The sequence below is a fragment of the Anguilla rostrata genome, chromosome 12 (genome assembly GCF_018555375.3).
Source record: "Anguilla rostrata isolate EN2019 chromosome 12, ASM1855537v3, whole genome shotgun sequence".
Taxonomy (NCBI): Eukaryota; Metazoa; Chordata; class Actinopteri; order Anguilliformes; family Anguillidae; genus Anguilla; species Anguilla rostrata.
In genome coordinates this window covers 22,201,427-22,222,303 of record NC_057944.1, presented here as the reverse complement: position 1 = coordinate 22,222,303, position 20,877 = coordinate 22,201,427, and the positions used below count along the sequence as shown (strand labels likewise).

The 20,877-nt window shown below is 39.4% G+C and overlaps 1 protein-coding gene across 1 annotated transcript; it reads left to right on the top strand.

The window, feature by feature from the left end:
• The first annotated feature begins 1,351 nt into the window (after window positions 1-1,351).
• Window positions 1,352-19,997, top strand: LOC135235841 (ferroxidase HEPHL1-like). The gene is made up of 19 exons (XM_064301729.1): window positions 1,352-1,672; window positions 1,945-2,189; window positions 5,021-5,233; window positions 6,685-6,879; window positions 7,484-7,738; window positions 8,122-8,293; window positions 8,544-8,683; window positions 8,873-9,004; window positions 9,102-9,307; window positions 9,758-9,902; window positions 10,033-10,245; window positions 11,069-11,282; window positions 11,818-11,957; window positions 13,621-13,746; window positions 14,147-14,253; window positions 16,014-16,233; window positions 16,544-16,683; window positions 17,324-17,486; window positions 17,907-19,997. Exons 1-19 carry the CDS (start codon window positions 1,503-1,505, stop codon window positions 18,005-18,007), a joined length of 3,297 nt encoding a protein of 1,098 aa, XP_064157799.1. The 5' UTR covers window positions 1,352-1,502; the 3' UTR covers window positions 18,008-19,997.
• The last annotated feature ends 880 nt before the right edge of the window (window positions 19,998-20,877 follow it).

The following is a 20,877-nucleotide window of genomic DNA, read 5'->3' as shown; positions in this document are numbered from 1 at the left end:
TCACCTCTCACTCACATGTGCAGCAACTTACGAGCAAAGCATTAACTTGAATAAAATACAGGATTGAATAAATATACAGGATCCAGCATACAGACTGCACCAGATCAAAAGGACACTTTTACTCAGTCCAGATTGCATCTGCTTTGAGCAGAGGGAGTGTGGTACATAATTAAAGCACCACAGTCCAATTCAATTTGTTCATGCTTGGGTGGATTTTTGGAAATAAAACAATTGCAAAATTAAGATTTACGTATTTATTATTCATACGGTACAATGTCCTGCACCTGCCCGGTTTGTGACGTTCGAGATTTCCCTGGTGGAGGGCAGTGGTACAAAAGATAGCTCTTGACTGCTGGAAAAAGGGAGAGGAGGTCATGGGTCACTGTACAAGTATAAGAAAATGCTGCTGGGGTGGGTGCTTAGACTCCATAGAAATTGCTGAATTACAGTCAGGTAGCTGAACACTAGCTATTTTGGTTACTGTTTACGTTACAGAACAATTTGCGTTTTGAGTGAGTACATATATGGCACATTATGAACACGTGAACGCGAATTGTTTACAGCCGCCGTAGTTTTCCTCAGACTGTGGACCTGAGGTCACAGATCCTCCCTTCATCGCTCTCTACCCCTCGTGACTGAGTCGATAAAAGTACTTCCCCTCAGGCACGAACACGATACTTTGTAAAATGTCTACAGTCTCTGAGTGTTCCGAGTAAAGTATCTTTCATTCAATACTCATATCAAAAACATATCCAGAGTGGCTTTCTATCACCTTCGTAGGATTGCTAAATTTAGAAATAGGATGTCACTGCACGACGCGGAAAAGCTCGTTTTTATAACTTCGAGGCTGGACTATATTGTAATGCATTACTACCTGGGTGTTCTAAAACATCATTAAATAGTCTCCAGATGGTCCAAAACGCAGCATCTAGGGTCCTTACTACGAAGAGAAAATACGACCATATCACCCCAGTGCTGACCTCTCTACACTGGCTACCTGTGAAAAAGTGAATTGATTTGAAACTAATTCTGCTTTTTTTTAAAGTACTGAACGGGCTCGCAGGACAATACTTGTTATATAAATCTGAATGACTTGACTTTAAAGCACTGCTGTGACAGTTCTAGAATGTGGTACATAATTCACAGTAGGTCCTTAGGGAGGGAGTACTTGTGGCATACAATAGTCTATTTTGTATCCGGAGGCAAGACGAGGAGAACCTATTATACGGTGGGAATTCCGAAATTTCACCAGCAGTTGCGCTGTAGCCTGAGCCTCCTATGGAAGCCATGCTGTCCTAACTCAGTCGAAATGGGCGGAGTTTGAGGGGGGGGGGGGGGGGGGGAAACTTCAGCTCTGCCGGGAAGTGGCAGGGGCTTCACGTAACAAATCACCCCGTTTCCCCCAAATCACAGCCGAGTTTCATAGTCTGAAAGCGTATTCCCATTCTGCGTGTACATGAGGAGGAAATAGTACATCGGATAAGCCACTATTCAAAGTTGTGATGGACCAGTTACACAGCCGATGGATATTGCATCTTTTGACGCTTTACATAAAGTTCTCAGTTAACGAATGTATCACCAGAACCTACTACATTGGAATAAAAGAGGAAACTTGGAACTATGCACCGAGTGGCAAAAATCTTATTACTGGTAAACCAGTTGTCGAGGACAAGTGAGATTATTATTATTATTATTATTATTATTATTATTATTATTATTAGTATGGTGTTTTTGTTGTTGTCGGTGCTGCTGTTGTTGTTGCTGAGAGAGGTCTAAAATCTGTACTTTTTGTACCTCTGTGGGGAATAAACTCATATCTGGAATTTCATATGCGATATCCATGAGCGCATACAATGAGTTTATGCATCTCGTTTTGTCAATAGCCTACTAGCTAACTTGTGGCTCATACTAAAGTTGTACTTCTGTATTTTTCGTGCATGTCAGACATGCACCCGTTTTTCTGCAGCGAGGCCAACGCCGCATTGGAAGTGTTTACAAGAAAGCCATTTACAAGGAATTCACGGATCTGAACTACGATCAGGAAATTCTGAAACCGGACTGGCTGGGCTTCCTCGGTCCTGTTCTGAGGGCAGAGGTGGATGATGTCATAGTTGTCCACTTGAAGAACTTTGCTTCAAGGCCATATTCCCTGCATCCACATGGTGTTTTCTATGAGAAAGACTCTGAAGGTACAACACATAAACACACAGACACTTTGTTCTCTGGTCTAATACATGCCACATTGACACATTGCTTTTCTTTAATGTTTACTTTTGAAGATAATTATAAGTGTATGTCTGCATAAAAGTGTCTGTCTTTATACATCAAAATTATTTTTTGCCATTATTCATATGAGTTTGATGTGTGCAGACAGTTTCACCCTTCCCCTTCTTCCTGTTTCATCATAGGACATACAGTACAGAGTTCCATAATGTTTGAGACATAGACATTTTTGCTTGATTGGACTCTGTACTCCACAATTTTAGATTTAAAATGAAACAATTGTGGTTAAAGTGCAGTTTCTCAGCTTTTATTTAATGGTATTGTCATACATTTCGGTATCACCTTGCAGACAGCACTTTTTATACTCCCCCATTTCAGGGCACCACAATGTTCAGAACAAATGGCTTCACAGGTGTTCTGATTAGTCAGGTGTGTTCAGTTAGTCACATGTGTTCCTTAGTGGAGATAAAAGAGAGCTTTCAACATATAGTCTTGATTTTAGTCTTTTAATTGCCTTTGGAGGCTGTTATTCGCATTTGTCAACATAAGGACCAGAGTTGTACCAATGAAAGCCAAGGAAGTCATTATGAGGCAGAAAAAAGAGAATGAAAACAGTCAGAGACATCGGGCTTAAGCTTACCAAAAACAGTTGTTTGGAACGTGATTAAGAAGAAAGAGAGCACTGGTGAGCTCAGTAATCATAATGGGTCTAGTAGGCCTAGGAAGACTTCTATAGTTGATGATTGAAGAATTCTCGCCATAACAAAGAAAAACCCTGTTCAGACACCTGTCCGATAGATCAGAAACACTCTTCAGGAGGCAGGCGTGGATTTGTCAGTGACTACTGTCCACAGAAGACTTCACAGAGTTACAGAGGCTACACTGCCATACACTGCCCAATGTAAACCACTAGTTTGCCACAAAAACAGGATGGCCTTTTTGCTAAGAAGTACCTAAAAGAACTGGCTTCATACAGATAAGACCGAGATTCATTGTATTTGAGTGATGAAAAGAGCTAAGTGTATAAGAAATGCACACTTTAACCATATGTGAATTGTTTGATTATAAATCTAAAATTGTGGAGTACTGAGTCAAATCAAGAAAAAAATATGTCTTTGTCCCAAACATTATGGAGATCACTGTATTTTACTGTGAAAACCCACGTAGGTTACCAGTTGAACATTATGATAAGGTATTGCTTGAGTGGGCACAATAAGAGCATAATGAGCAGAATAAGAGCAGAATGTATCTTGAATGTTTGTGAGAAGAGGATGGAGGGAGCTTAGGAATCAGAGTGTGTGTTAATAAATGAACTGTAATGGTGAATGGGTAGAAAATTGAAAATGATCCATCACTGTATATCTACCATCAAAACAATGGCTGTTTCCCTCACTTTTGGAAAGACTGATTACACAGGTATAGATCTAAATGTATTTATTTAGTAGTTTGTTTTTAGTGAAAATACAGTGTGCAAATATTAATGGCGGTATTTTTGTGCAAAAGTCATAAATATGTAAATGGTTTCACAAATATGTAAACAGTTTCACAAATATGCAAATGGTTCCACAAATATGTAGAATGGAATTGCAAATATGTAGCTGTGCTTATTTGTGAAAGCTTTACGTTTTTATTTGTGAAAACACTCTACATATTCACAACTCCAGTGTACATATTTGCGACTTACATATTTGTAGACCCATTCTACATATTTGCAACTCGCATTTAACATATTTATGAATCCATTCTACATATCTATGAATATATTTACGTATTTGTGAATCTATTTGCATATTTCTCACTTTTGCTATAAAAATACCTCCATAAAAAGAGCTTTCTGACCTTTGTGGACCTTGGACTGAATTTATGGTAGACATGTACAAGTACTACATCAAACTCAAACCCTTCATGTATGCTTGTTAACATATTATAAATTAATTTGCGTAATCAGCTTGACAGTATAACTGAGTTTTGATAACAGTGCTCAGCTCTGCTGAAGTGACTTTTGTTCAATGGTACAAATACCTAACATGCAGAATTAAAGGTGGTTATTGTAATTGTTTTCACATAATCACAAGATTGCATTTAGTTTTTTAGGAATTTAGCAGAGAATCCTCATTGACTTACAGAGCTTATATTCCTTACATACAGCTGAGTATTTACTGAAGCATTTAAAATTAAGTACCGTGCTCAAGAGTACAATAGCAGTGCCCACCTGGGAAATGAATTTACTACCTTGGAGTCACTAACCCAGTTCCCTAACCATTATGCTACACTACTAGCCCAGTTGATATAGTGATGACATAAACCTTCTTTTCCTGGATATTGCAGACATTTTTCAGCCCCCGACAGGTGGTTAACACTTTTGTAAATCAAAGCTGTTTATCGAGTACAGTAATCACAACCCTGCAATGGGGGCTTGATAAATCCTGAAGGGATTGGCATGTGGGTTTGAATAATAACAGCCAGTCAATTCGAAGTTTCAGGGGTTGTTCTTCATTTTAACAAAGGAATGTTTAATTGCACATCATTTATAGATCTGTAGGAGGAAGGCTTTATTATGTTCTGATAGTATATTCATACCTTAGCCTCTTTCTTGACCCATTCTTACTGTTGATTTCATCTTCTTGAACATTTCATACCGGTTTTGTTGATGTAATGATTTGATTCTCCATGCAGATTCCAGCCAGGTCTCATTTAAAGGATTTAAACACATGATGGTAACTTGTTTCCCAATCACTGGTGTTGCAATGGTCTTGGCAAGGTGAGGCAATGATGTTGGGTTGTCTGTGTGTCTTAGGGGCTCTGTATCCTGACGGGACCACAGGGAGGCTTAAGCATGATGACGCAGTTTCTCCAGGAGAGAACTATACCTACACATGGATTGTGAAGCCAGAGTACGCTCCCACAGATGAGGACGCCAATTGCCTTACCTGGGTCTACCACTCACATGGCGATGCTCCGCGGGACATCTACTCCGGCCTCATCGGGGCTCTCCTCACCTGTAAAAAAGGTCCTACCACAGCACTTCTTTCCTCCCTAAAACATCTAAGCATGACATTTTCTCATGGCCCTCTATGGGGGATGGGAGAGGATTGGCTGGTAATGGTAAACTGGTAAATAATGGTTCAATGTCATTATATTATCAAAAAAGTCAAGGTAAAATCTTGTCTTTTGCTTGTCATCAGTATTCACAAAGTAATGTAAAAGAAGCTTGAATAAAAAAGATGCCCTTTGGCATATATGGACACACTTAATAATAAGCTTGCTAACATTCAACACAGAAATAGATTCGGTACAGCTACTCCTAAATTGTGCAAAACAATGAAAGCGCATAATGTTTTCCAACAGTTTTGTTTCATAAAGGCACTCCCATTTGTCCATTTTCTTGCTGCCAGGGTCATGGGGGAGGGGGGGGGGTGGTCACTTGGGTGTATCACAGCATGCTATGGTGAGACCAGGAATTCACCCTGGTCAGGTCACCAATCCATCGCTGGGCCCATACACCATTCACTCACACATTTATACATATGGGAAATTTAGACTCTTTCTTTGGACTGTGGGAGGAAACCGTACTACTCGGTGGTAACCCAGCTGGACATGGGGAGAACACATAAACTCCACACAGAAAGGCCCTTGGGCAGTATTTGAACTCAGTACCATCTTGCTGTGAGGTGACAGTGCTATCCACTGCACCACCATTTCACCCTCATGAATGGGCTGCTAATGAGAAGTGATAAGACAGCTGAATAAATAAAAATAAAAGTGAGTATTACACTCATCTAACTCCAAAAGTAATTAACTGAATAAATGCTCAAATAACATTGCTAGCTTGTGGTAATTTCAGCTAGCTTGCTAGGTATTATATTGGATAAAATGTTCGATTCTTTATGCAGGATTTTAATTGCACCAGCATAGGAGACTGAAAATCACTGGCATAGGTAACTGACAGGAAATGGTTTTAAGTGCAGTCTCTCTCTTCCAGACTCTGACTGGTCAGGAGGCTATAAATCAGCAATGCATCGCATACAGTAACTGTAGAAATCAACACAGATAATGAACCCTAGACTGAGCAAAATACAGAGGAAATTACCATTTTAGAAACAAATAGACAATGCTAACAGGACTAACAGAACTTTTGATCAATTGCAGTGGTATCTTTTAAACTGTGCTCTGTGAAAAGAAAATTTCAGAACGTAATACTCCGTAGGTTAGTTCATCTGAATGGACCCATCATGTTTTTAGTTTTATGATTTACAAGCGGGTTTATTTGTAGTGAGTCAGTATTTATTCAGAAAGACATGGACTAAAAATTAACATGCAGACATCAAATCATTTGAATTCACATACATCATTACACCACCGCCCCCCTCCCACCCCCACATATCTCCAACCTATTGCCCACAGTTTTGCACTGTTTTCCCCATGGCCGTGTGCTTATCTTTCTGTGCCTCTGTGCTTCAGGTACCCTGTTGCAGAAATCTGGTCACCCCACCAGGCTGGACCGGACCGACGTGGACAAGGACTTCTTCCTGATGTTCAGTGTGGTGGATGAAAACCTCAGCTGGTACCTAGAGGAGAACATTGAGACATTCTGCTCAGATCCAGCAGGCGTGGACCCTGAGGACAAGGATTTTCAGAAGTCCAACAAGATGCATGGTGCATGGCAGCCATTAACACTGACCTCAGCCATCAATGATAATAATAATATAACACAATGCCCTATGCCAGGGCTGTTACTGTTACTGTGCTTCTGGAGGAACAGTATAATGTTGTGGCAAGCCAAAGATTTACTCTGTGTGGCACAATCCTGTTTGAGAAGCTGTATTACCAATGGGTTGTATTTTCATTCAGTTCAATTTGAGAGCACCATCACAAGTACAACTGAATGAAAATACGGCAGGATTTGTATGTGACAATGAGAATAATGTATTGTTTCACTACTCATAATAAGCTATACAATGGCTGTCAATTATTATTTTTTAAGAATTTTACATTTTTTAATGAAAAAGCTCAAGTAACAGACATAGACAGAGAGATGTTTTGCAAAACTGACAAAGCAATATAATTGTCGAGACTGTAAACCTCAGTAAAGTACCATCACTCATATCGCCTTCACTCCAGTGAACAAAGCAGTGGTCCACATTGTCGGAGAACCTAGAAAACATGATTAAGTATAGTATAGAAACCCCGGTTCTTGTTTCACCTACTACTGGGCCGTTTTCTCTGACCCATTGTCTGTTTTCACTCCTTTGTACTGCAGCCATTAATGGGTACGTGTTTGGGAACCTGCCCGGCATAGAGGTGTGCCTGAACCGGAACGTGTCTTGGCATCTTTTTGGTATGGGAAATGAGGGGGACATCCACTCTGCTTACTTCCATGGGCACACCGTGCTAGACCGGGGCCATCGCACTGACGTCCTAAGCCTGTTCCCAGCCACCTTCGTCACAGCAGAAATGATCCCTAGGACAACTGGGAAATGGATGCTGAGCTGCCAAGTCAATGACCACATACAAGGTCAATTTTTCTTCTGCTTCTAAGTGCTGTGTGAAAGACCTACTTCAATATTAGACTTGAGCCTACATTTAAAACTAACTTTAAACTCATAGTTAGTTAGTTAATTAGTTAGTTAATTAGCTACAGTCTTTAGTGTCCCGATGGGGAAGACTTAGAAATGTACTTGCCATCTTTTTTTAAATATTTAAAAATTATTTCCCCTTTTTAGAAAAAAATTAGTAAATTTAGAAAGTGAAAACATATTTCAAAATGTGTTTGTATTTTCAGGCAACTATTAACATAAAAAGCAAAAATACTTTTTCCCATTGTTTTTGAAATTCATGAAATCCAGTTATGATATTGATTGTTCATGATGATTAACGTCCTTACATGTGCGTTCGCAGCTGGGATGCAAGCCTTCTACCAGGTCTCAGCCTGTGGAAGTGAACATGGTCTTGGAGAGACCTCTGCTGGTAGAATTCGGCACTACTACATTGCTGCCGAAGAGCAACTTTGGAATTATGCTCCACTTGGGATGGATACTTTCTACAATCTGGTTCTAAATGACTCAGGAAGGTAGGTAGAGAAATCCCATTCATTTGTAAAACTTATATACTATGAAAAAACAGAATATAAATATATGGTGTAATTTTTACCAACTCTAGATACCGTTGAAGATTAGCAGAATTATAAGAGCCATTACTATTTTTTTACTTTACACTTTCACATAAATTAATTTTATTCTGAGTAGTGAGTGGTGGGGAAGTGATACAGCTACTTTGATAATAGTCATGTTGCATACAGTGCCTGGCTCCTTTCTCTGTAGCCACTCCGAAGTGTTCTTCGGTACAAGCAATGGCAGGCTAGGAGGTGTGTATGAAAAGGTCCTCTATATTGGGTACACTGATGATACCTTCACCACCAAGAAGCACAGAACTGCTGAGGAAGAGCACCTTGGAATTCTGGGTAGGCCATCTTTCCTGATTCAGCTTGAAGTGAACTGATGTCAGTTATTTTGTTTGTGTGGCGACAGCCATTTTCAAGGTTAAAATGTGCATTCATGATCATTTCATACTCGACTGTTGATGTGAAATATGTTAGCAAATTAGCATGTTGACCACTTACCACTGTCTTGGTGCTACCCTTTTCGCTCAGGTCCCATAATCAGAGCTGAAACTGGTGATATCATTGAAGTTACATTCGTAAACAAAGCTAAGAAAGCATACAGCCTCCAGCCTCATGGCCTGCAGTATGAGAAAACATACGAGGGGGCCAGCTATTGGGATGGTAAGGTGTCACAGTCAGTGTGTTCTGTGCATTGGAAAACACCAGTCAGCCTCCTTGCTGCCAACTCAGTGTGTCTGTTTTTGTTGAATTCTATCAGATGCCCAGAAGAATGGGTCACATGTGCTCCCAGGCCACAGATTCACCTACAGGTGGCAAGTGATGGAGGGTCCCTCTCCTAATGACCCAGCATGCATCTCCTATCTGTACTACTCCTCTGCCAACCCCGTTAATGACACCAGCTCTGGCCTCATAGGCCCCTTACTTGTGTGCAAAAAGGATGCACTGGATGAAAGTGGGTCGCAGGTACATGTTGTCATATCCTGTTTGCACCTCTTCTAGAGCTATTTACACTTTATCCCTCCTTTAGAGCCGTTTCACAGTTATGCCTCCTTTATGCTTTTCTGATTTATACCTCCTCCAGGATTCTATACCCTTTATCTCAGCTATTGCCATTTGATGTTCATACCACTTCTATAGCCATTCCATAGTTTCTCCTTGAAATTGCATTTCAGATTACACTTTTTCTTGGACCATTTCCCATTTACACCTCCACAAGGACAGTTTCTCCATTACACTTCCTGTAGGGCCTTTAGTTTCACTGTTATGATTTTGTCTTTGACTCAGCTGAGGTTGTGTGAGGTAGGACACATTTAATTATACAGGTGTTATGGAGTGTGCTGTCCTGGTATTAGACATGACGGGGTAAATTATCAGGACTCAGAGGATGGACAATGTGTGTCCTGTATGTTTCAGAAAGAGGTGGACAGAGAGTTCTTCCTGCTGTTTTCTGTGATGGATGAGAACCTCAGTTGGTACCTGAAGGAAAACATTGACAGATTTGGGGATGATAAATCTGACCCAGAAAACAAGGACTTTAAGGAGAGCAATAAGATGCATGGTATTTAAAAGGATTGCTGCCGAATGGATTGTACATATTCTTATTAAGCTATATTTCATATTCATTTTGTATATATTTCTTTTTTATGCACATATAAATTGTGTGTGTGTGTGTGTGCACATGTACGCAGCGGTGAATGGATTTATGTATGGTAATCTCCCTGGCCTGGAGCTGTGTGATGGGGAACGCGTCTCCTGGCACATGCTTGGTCTTGGCACGGAGGTGGATATCCATGGGGTCTACTTCCAGGGCAACACCTTCCAAAGAGAAGGGATGACCCGGGACACCCTCAGCTTGTTCCCTCACACTGCAGTGACTGTTACCATGACACCAGACAATGATGGTGAGCCCCACTGCCTATGGCTTGGGATGGATGGCATTTCCAAAACACATATAGTTAACATACACTATATGACCAAAAGTATATGGACACACCTTGGTCTACGGATGTTTTTTATGGTTTGTGCTAGACCCCTTTGTTCCAGTGAAGGCAAATCTTAATGCTACAGCATACAATCACATTCTAGACTATTCGGTTCTTCCCTAACTGTTTGGGGAAGGCCCTTCCATGTTTCAGAATGGCATTCCCCCAGGCACACAGCAAGGTCCATATAGAAATGGTTTTGTTGAGAATGGTGTGGAGGAGCTTAACTGGCCTGCACTGAGCCATGACCTCAACCCTATCCAACACCTTTGGGATCAATTGGAAAGCCAACTGCAAGCCAGGCCTAATCACCCAATAAATGCCTCACTAATGCTATTCTGGTAGAATGGAAGAAATCCCTGTAGCAATGCTCCAACATCTAGTATAAAGCCTTCCAAGAAGGGTGGACCAACTGCATATTAATGCCCATAAGTTTTGATGAGATGATGATGTCAGTTGTCCACATACCTTTGGCCATATATTGTAGTTCCCATGTTGATTGCTCCAATAATTTAATCAATTATATTCAAGTGACGTGTACCAAAGTATTACAGAATTCATTAATATTTTCCAAAAATGGTTACAGCAGATTTTGAGATTTGTAGATTGCAAATAGACAGTGGCCTGGTCCTCCACATCTCTCTCATCTGGACTGTACTGTTGGGTAAGTGCTTGTTTATGTCATGAGAATTGCTTACTACCACATCAGCATCTACCTGTGATCTCTGAACTCTGCTGACAGGCCTGTTCGCAGTGACCTGCAGGACAAGCGATCACCACCTGGGCGGGATGAGGCATCATTACTCTGTGAAGAGGTGTGAGCGGCAGGACGTCCCAGACAAAACGGCCCCCCGCTCTACAGTGCAATACTTCATTGCTGCTGAAGAGATGGAATGGGACTACTCCCCCAGCAGGAACTGGGAGCTTGAGAAACACAATGTTTCTGCTGACGGCAGGTAAGGCCACGCCTCTTCCACATCTGCGGTGTGTATCTCGTTTGTCACACTTGCACCAATCCGCAGACGTCTTGTTAATGACTCACCTTCGTCCAAAACACATTGGCTGTTCAAAAAAGGTGAATTGCAAATGTCCATTGTCTCATTCAGCTTCAGGCAATGTATCAAAGCCCTCTAAGCTTTAAGAATGTGGAGCTACAATGATGTCACAGGTGAACTATGAAAATTGGCACTTTCAAAACGCTTTTACTCTTGTTCAGTAAGATTCCAAATAGTTTAAAACCTTCACACACCCAATTAAATAATCCTGGAATTCAACTGTTATGGGCCAGCAGGACTTTTATAATTATATGCCCATCCCTTAATAAGCAAAGAACAAAGTAAGCTTTCTCAATGCAGTTCACTTCAATGTTGCAGATTTTACATGCATTGGTAAGACATACTTGATATTCTTATATGACAGATTGAAATGATTTTAAAGGGGATTTCCTTCAGTTTGTGAATAAAAAGATAACAATAAAAAATTATCTTTCAGTCCTGGAAATAAATTTGTTGGAACAGGACCCAATCTGATTGGCTCTAAGTACAAGAAGGTTGTGTACAGGGAGTACACGGACGCAACCTTCCGGAAACGCAAAGCAAGATCAGCAGACGAGCAACATCTGGAGATTCTGGGTACAAAAATTCTACTTCTACATCTCTCCAATCCCTGACCCTTTCTGATATTAAAAAGAGACTGTGTTTTGAGCCAGCCACTATCACCTTAATATTAATATGCACATTAAATATTTTAGTTAAATAATAGTTTCATCACAATACTGTCCAGTGACCTTCACTCTCCTCAGCTACCACAAAGTTGTCCAATTGCCAGATCAAAGCAGTCTCAGATCTGGTCCTTCATCAGTCTGGGGTATCACAAATATCTTAAAACGCAAACTGAAATCCAACATGGTTTTTTTCAAGATCCACTCTGTGCATCACATATTCAGCTGTTTTGTAATTATGGTACACTAAATGTTTTGCTACTAGATTAAGAAGGCTCTTCCAAAAGAGCAATATGTCAATGTGTTTGCAGGACCAGCAGATCAGGGGCCTCATTTATGTAACTCCGTAGATTTCATACTACAGTAAAATGTTGCATATGCACAAAAAAGAAAATGCATACAGTCAAAAATATCCTGATTTCTATATACGCCCCATTAATTCCCAGAATTAACCATATTGTTTATGGAATGCCTATTGTGAATGTTATTTGCATATGAATCAACTCGTCATTCCAATGAATTAGTACGTGCCCATGGTAAATTTAAAAGGTTAGACTAACATTATTAATAATAATAATTGTTACAATTAACTGAGTCATGACTCATGACACTTATCAGCCTGTGATTAAACATTATTCATAAGTATCATAAGTATGATATCATACGATAATTATTGTCTGGTTATATCTTAACATGGCACAGTTTCACAAAGATACAAAGATGAAATGCAGATACATTCACATAAAACATGCAGATATTACATCCATGTAAAAACTTCCTGATTAAACCCCTCACCATTTCACATTCAGCATTCAAATGGATTATGGGATAAAAGCACACTTGAATCTTAGGCACCTGTATTGTGGGCCTCTACACTGCTTCCCTGATGGCATGAGCTGAAACTCTGAATGTAACATATCGGAGGTGTCACCGGCGATATTATCGCTTTTCGGCCAGTATGGATGTTTAAATATGGACTTCCAAATTAACACCAAAAACACAGGAACTACGTAGGCCTAGATGTGATATGATTATTAGAAGGCTGTGTACTTTTATATGAAGTGAAAAGAATTGAGTGAAATGAGTCTGTAGGACATTTATCTGTATTTCACTACTTTTCCATCAAAGCCAATTCCCACAGTCTCCAGAATGTATGTACGCATGAGCCATAGTTCGCATTAATGTGGGCATGTTTTTACATCGTTTGTTTTTATAAATTGCAAATCCGCTGTTAAAAGTGGTGTACACATCTTTTTTGTGCATATGCACCGTTTATAAATGAGTTCTTAGATCTGTAGTAATGAGATCCTGCACCTTTTCTGCCAAAAACCTTCTAACAATTATTCTTTATTGAGGGAGTACATGTGATCCTGAGGCCTATGCCAAACTCTCCAAGCTCGAATCAATACAGTGTGTGAGTGCCTTCTGTTGGTGATGGGATGGAAGTGCAATAACCAGTAATGTATCGTACCTAATGGTAGTAATGGCATTGCCATTGTTCAAGTAAATATCTCGAGGTATGCAGTGAATATTTGTTGTTTGTGTGTGCGTGTTTGTGTGTGTCGGTCCTGCAGGTCCAATTATCAGGGCAGAAACTGGAGAGCGTATTCTAGTGAACTTCAAGAACAACGCAAGCAAGCCATATTCTATGCACGCCCATGGAGTGAAAACACATGCCGGTCACGTACCCATCCAGCCAGGTGAACGGAGGCACCAGTGTGTTCCTTTTTATTCTAGAATTATATAATCTTTTAAGAGTACACTCATACATTTACTTATTTGCCTTGAACAGAGGTAGGCAAACTGGTCCTAGTGGGCCAGTGACGTATCTTGTTTTTATTCCATCTGAGTTTATCGACACAGTTTGAGTAGTGTCTGTGAGCCTAAATCTGAATTTGAGTCTGAATGGGGATATACCTTCAACACTTGGTAACCTGTGCTCATTTAGCCTAATATTTAATTGAGTTATGTAGGCAGGCACTCTGGGACCAGGGCTCCCCTGCCATGTACATATACAGTACAGTAACATTGTTTTATGAGTATCAGATCTTTTGTATAGCATATAATCTATTTCTTCCATTTTTTCTTTGTATATATAAGGCGGAATGAAACAGTACCAATGGGATGTTCCAGAACGCTCTGGACCTGGACCTTCAGACCCAAACTGTATCACCTTTGCATATTACTCAACAGCTGATTATGTAAAGGTGAGAAAGATTATGTTCAGACTGTTATAAATATCTAGCACAAACAGGGGTTAAATTGGGATTTGGGAGGTGGGTGGACCCTGAGATCCGGTGGGAGGTGGGTGAAAAAAGGTACCAATGAATGTCTCAGCGCTAAATAGTTGTATCTTTAATGTATTGTGCACATAATTGTAATTAAGGAAAACAATGTTTTAAAAAGAATGTATACTAGTGATGCAAGCTTTTACATAATATATTTCAAGTTTATTGAGTGTCATTAATGCTGAGAATTTTTTTACTCATGAAAATAATCGGTCATCTTCCTCTAAACTGGTGAGGCGCAAAACGTTCCTTTAAACTAATCATTGATCTCAAACTGTTTTAATTAATTTTCAGTGATTAACAAGCATGCAAACATCGGACTAATCAATTGGAAAGGGACACAGCTTATTCGCATTGTGTTAGGGAGATTAAATAAATGCGATTTAGAAAAATCAGTTTTAATCACTAAGCAGTGGCGGAATCTTCCCCTGATTTTCCTTGAGTATCAGTACAATTAATCCACAAAATAGGCTACTCAATACTATCATATATAGCCAGCTCTCCCCAAATAGGCAGTTTTAATGAATAGCCTATAGGCCTTATAGCCTACATTTATTTTCATTTGCAGTACGAAATTGTGCACATTTTTAATCAACACTGTTTGCGGATACATGCACTTCTTTCTCCGCACTCGTATTCATGGCAAATATCTGCAGTGTGTAGATTGTAAACAAAATTGAAGTGCAGGTTTTGTTTTTGTTGGTTATTCTGAAAGCTAACGCGGTAGATAACAGATTGGTGTATCTTGTTTGTTAAGTGTAGAGTACTTGGTGATTAAAACTGATTTTTAAATTGAATAAATTGAATTTATGATTTAATCCCCCTAACACGGTATGAAGACGCTGTGTGTTAGGCTACTTACCATGATTAATCCGATCGTTGGCACGCTTGATTATAAAGGAAAATTACTAATGAAAGCAGGTTGAGATCAATGATTAGTTCAAAGGAAAGTTTTGCGCCCCACCGATTTTCAGCTCACCAGTCGCCGCTGAATAAAACGTTATGTATGTGGGAATATATATATTCAATCCTAGTTTAGCTGCTGACAGCAACCGGCTGATTTTGCTCAAGCAATCAAAGTCGCCATTTATAATAGCCGGCGTTCGTGGGGTCTGTTTATTCATCTCTCTTTAAAATGTTGCATAGATGAAATTACATGCTAATTAAATTACCTACCGCGTCCGCTTCCAAACAATCAAGACAATCAACAATATTTTTCTTTTTGTGCCTGTCTATATAAACGACTGTTCCTCCTGAGTTTTTTTTCTTCTGATTTTTGATTGGTTGAGCTAGTAACTGGCTTGAGGGAACAAATGGACTGGAGCCTACGAAAAATGGACCGGATTGTCATAGTTATTTGTAAAACTGCCAGTCAACCCCTGCCGGTTTAACCCCTGGGCACAAATGTTTCAAATTTGTGCCAAACAAAACATTTTTTCACCTAATGTAAAAGAAAAAAAAATAACACGTGTAGACAGATCTTTGCAATGTCAGTTAATCACATTCGTGTTTGTGCATATTGGATTTATTTTCATTTAAGTGCTTTCTTATACATCATATGTCACTCTCCTTGTGTCCCATTTTGCACACATTTCATAATGTTCTTTAATTTCCGGTCTGGTACACTGCTAGTGCCCTAACCATTATAATATAATAAACTGTCTCGGCTTTGGTTTCAGGACACGGTCAGTGGGCTGATTGGACCTCTGGTCATCTGCAGGGAGGGGACTCTGGATGAAAGCAGACAGAGGCGGGACGTGCACCGGGAGTTTGCTCTGCTCTTCATGGTGTTTGATGAGAATGAATCGTGGTACCGGGAGGACAACATCAAGACCTACATGGACAAACCTCCAGATGCTGCACACATGGATGATTTTGAAGAGAGTAACAAAATGCATGGTAGGAAGCCTAATGTGTTGTTCCGTGTCTGAAGTACATAGCAACATTGCCTGACAACTTGTGTGCATTTTGTGGAATTTGTGTGCATGTATTTACTTAGCCCCTAACACTCTTGTGTTGATTTTGGCTCAGTCTTCTTTCAGTAATCTCTTATTGCAGACAAATTTTTTTCAGTACATTCTGGTCCTCTTTGGTACTGTGAACATGACACATCATGTTGATGCTCAAACTAATGTTCAGGATTTTGCTCTACCATCCTCAATACAGCGAAGGAATAATATTGTATACTGTTTCTTCCGTCTCATCTCAGCCATCAATGGAAAGCTCTATGGTAACCTCAATGGCCTGATTATGACAGAAGGGCAGAAGACCAACTGGTACCTTCTGGGGATGGGCAATGAAGTGGACATACACACCGTTCATTTCCATGCACAGAGCTTCATATACAAGGTGCAGTTGACAACAGACATTTTAAAGATAAACATACTATAAGCATGTCTATACTGGTTGTTGTCTTTCATATACTGTGCTTTAGATGTACAAATAGGCTGCCCTTGTGACAGGCCCAGTCTTGCTGTGAGTGACTACAGGAATCTCTGGAAAACAACAGCGTATGTGTTCAGTTGCCTGGAAACTGCAATAAACATTTCATAGAGGGCAAACTGAAACATTTACTTCAAGGTTCTATTTTTTCTTAGCATTTTCAGTTAATGGTTTAAGATAGATCTTAATTTGATCTTTACACCATACAGCATTCCCTTTGATAAGAATGACCTAACATAAATGGATAATTCTGAGATAACATGAATTGTTCATTTCCATAGACCAGGATGTTCTGGCAACTGATGCCTTGTACAAACCTAGATTTACAAGGGTATGACATTTTTTCAAACCATTTTGTAATGGGCGAGAATGCTCATTTTTGCACATGGATGTGTTTACACTATTAAGATTTTAATTTCACATTGCTGTGAAATCTAAGAATTTACTCATTTTGAGAAGTGTGAGAATTTTCCTACTGCTTGTATATCCTGTGGCTGTTAAAATCACCAGACCACGGTGACACTTGCACCTTCCATGTCCACTATAGACAGACCATTCTCACCGTGCGGACGTCTATGACCTTTTCCCGGGAACATTCCAGACAGTGGAGTTGATTGCAGGGAATCCTGGGGAGTGGTTACTACATTGTCATGTGACGGATCACATCCATGCTGGCATGGAGGCAACCTTCACCATCCTAAGTGGCAAAGGTGAGTGTTGTTGTTGGGCAGATGGAAGGGGCTGGAGGTGCAGTGGCTGATGATATTCAAGATGTAGAGATGTACTCCAATTTAGAATGTGTTTGTATGTAGGTAAATGTCAAACTGCAATCCTGTACAGTAAATGTAAAATGCTAATATATTTTCTAAAAAGAAAATAGAATTTTTGTAGGACATTCGTAAGAGTTTGTAAGAGTAAAGTTACATCTTGTTGACTTCCACTTGCGTGTCAGACAAATTACATACATGCAACAATGAGCTGTGAACTAAGAAATAAGCGGGCACCCTTTCAGTGGCAATTCCATTAACACTAACAGATTGGCTAAATTCATAAATCTGTAATTATGAAATTTGCTGAGAGCCAGTTTGCTTTTTCATTGTTATCCTCTTTGGGTTTTTCTTTTATTCCAGCCTCTCCTGCACTGAAAAGCACCCTGCTCACCTGTGACATAGGAGCAATGGCATCACTGCTGGCCTTCGTAGGACTGGGGCTCCTGGCATCATCACTTTAGGCTCTAGGAGACTTTTTTGGTCAACAGAAACATACTAGTCTCATCTTGAAACATAGGAGAGTTCTTGCTTTAATTCAAGAACCTTATCAGGTACATATATTACTCTTCTTTGATAATTAAGGAAGGAAACTGTACATGTTGGCAGATTTCAGATTTGCTCAAGGGCACCCACAGAGAAACTCTAAGAGAATGTTCAGTATTTTCCATTAAGAGTTTCTCTGTGGGTGCCCTTGAGCCCAAATTTAAGTGTGTCTCAAGTTCAAGTGATATACAGTACTTCTGACTTGGGTTATATTATAATTTGAGTTTACCAATTTTTCTCTCTATTTTAGTGTACTTGAGTTTTTTTGCTGTGGCCCACTGTCGGTTTAGGAGAGTGCAGCAATTGCATGTTCTCCTCTGAAATGGGATGTAAAATGTCTGCTTCTTTTCACTGCAGTCCAACAGTCAAAATTGCACAGATGTTGAGCCAGAGTAGGACATGAATGTGTAGCTTGTGCTGTCAGACTGTGAGACTTTTGTCTGTGAGAGTACAAGTAAATTAATGTGTTTTTTTCCTGCTATGACAGGTAGATAGGTGAAGCTCTTCCTGCACAGACTATCTTGAATGGATATTGTCTATAACAAAAGCTTCGACTATCTAGCTGTCATAGCTGAATGAACACCTTCATTTACTTGTCCTCTCACAGGCAAAAGTAAATGATAAGCAGATTGTTAGAGAGCTGGTTTGCTCTTGTTTTTAAAAGCACAGCCCTTTTCCAATACTGACTCTAAAGTTAATTTTCCTTTGGCTTCCTCACATTTAAATATCTCTGAACACCTGTATTGTATCAATGTGAGAACATACTATATGTGACTTTTTATGAATGTTTTCAGAACATTGTTAATCAGGGAGTATGATATTTAATGATTTAGTTTTATAGCACTTACAGAAATTGACACTGTCAATATTTTCACTGAAATATAGAAGAAGGAGCATTGCACCTTTGTGCAATTTTGTGCAAACTTTTTAAAGGCAAAACTATAGGCATAGGATGAAACCTCTTTTAAAGACAGGCAAGACTGAACCCATACTTGCACCCATACTGCACTCAGATAAAGGGGAGAGTTTACCTATATCATTATAGTATGGTTATTTACAGCATCCTTTAAAACATTTTAAGCCTAATTTTCTCTCTATTTTAGTGTACTTGAGCTTTTTTCTGTGGCCCACAGTCAGTTTAGGAGAGTGCAGCAATTGTGTGTTCTCCTTCAAAATGTGATGCAAAATCATCGCTTCTTTTCACTCTGCAGTCCAACAGTCAAAATTGCACAGATGTTGAGCCAGAGTAGGACATGAATGTGTAGCTTGTGCTGTCAGACTGTGGATGACCAATTGACCAGAGAGGGTCACTGGTGTGTGAAGAGATACAGATGTCCCACTAACTGAAACGCATTCCATTTCCCAGGTGACATTTATGCACCACTTTACAGGGCTATCAGCCACAACTGGGATTAGATTAAATTAGACTAGTTTAGATTAGATACCAAAAGTGTGGGGTCCATACACACATTAGAACAGCACCTTAACAGGATGCGCCAAGTAGCAGCCCTATACATTGTTTAACAAAATTATGCTTTTGTACATTATATGCATTTTAATATGGAAAATTTCACTTATGAAAACTGTGAAAACTGAGAGGCTGTTTTATTGGGGAGGTTCCTACGTATTCTGTTCTGTTATCTGATCTGTTATGCTTATCCTACACCTTAAATTGATTGTGAGGGAATTGTTCATGAATGCAATTTCAATAAGTGTATTTTACTATCCACATTGCTAAAATCTTTCCTTTTTAAAATATTTCCATTTTCCCCATTCTTATGACTGCTACTCTGAATGTGAAAATTTTAGATTTTAAAAATCATATAAAAAGTCATATAAACTGACTGAAACAGAAAAGGAAAAACCAGTAATACTGTAAACACAATGAAATAAAAAAACGGCACTGTATTTGTTTGTTTCTTAATTTCTCTTTTCAAAGTTGAGTTTGATATCCACCTTATATCCACATTCTGTTTGACATCCACATAGAATGCCAGGGCTGAAGTGTATTGCATTTGCATATGCATTGCAATTCATATACAGTTAAACTGCAGATTCTCAGCTTTTATAAAAGGGTATTTTTATATATGGGGGTAGCTATGTACAAGAAGTGCTGTACTTTCTACATAGTAAAACCAAAAAGTATAAAACCCTTAAATAAAAGCTGAGAACGTGCACTTTAACCACATGGGAATTATTTGATTATAAATCTAAAATTGTGGAGTACATAGCCAAATCAAGAAATAAATATATTTATTTGTCCCAAACATTAGGGAGCTCACTGTTCATCATAGGAGCATATCAATACGTAGTGGCAGGGAATATCCAATTCACCTAACTAGGCTCACCAATTTCCCACAGTAGAGAATACCCACCATTGTTTAAGGCCAGAACTTGATTTTTTAAAAACGTCTGAATAGATTGTCTTAAGCCTTTCCACATGACCTACTTTCTTCTTCTAGTGTGGTACCCAGAACTGCATGTAATGCTGTGCACACAAAACTGGTGTCTAACACGAAGGCATTGTATAGCATAAATCTATCCTCCTTTGATTGAATTATACTCAATATTTTTGCTATACATATTTCATGATCATATTGGCATTTCTTACAGCAGCACAACACCTAGATCCTGATACATTTGGCGAACTACTAATTCCAGTTCTTATCCAGATAGAAAACATTCTGCTCCCATAAAGCTATCCTGTTTTAAATTATTTCCCATAGTTATATACAGCCTGTCATTTAGGCCAGCCCACATCTGATTTGTTCTTCTTTTTTTTTTTACC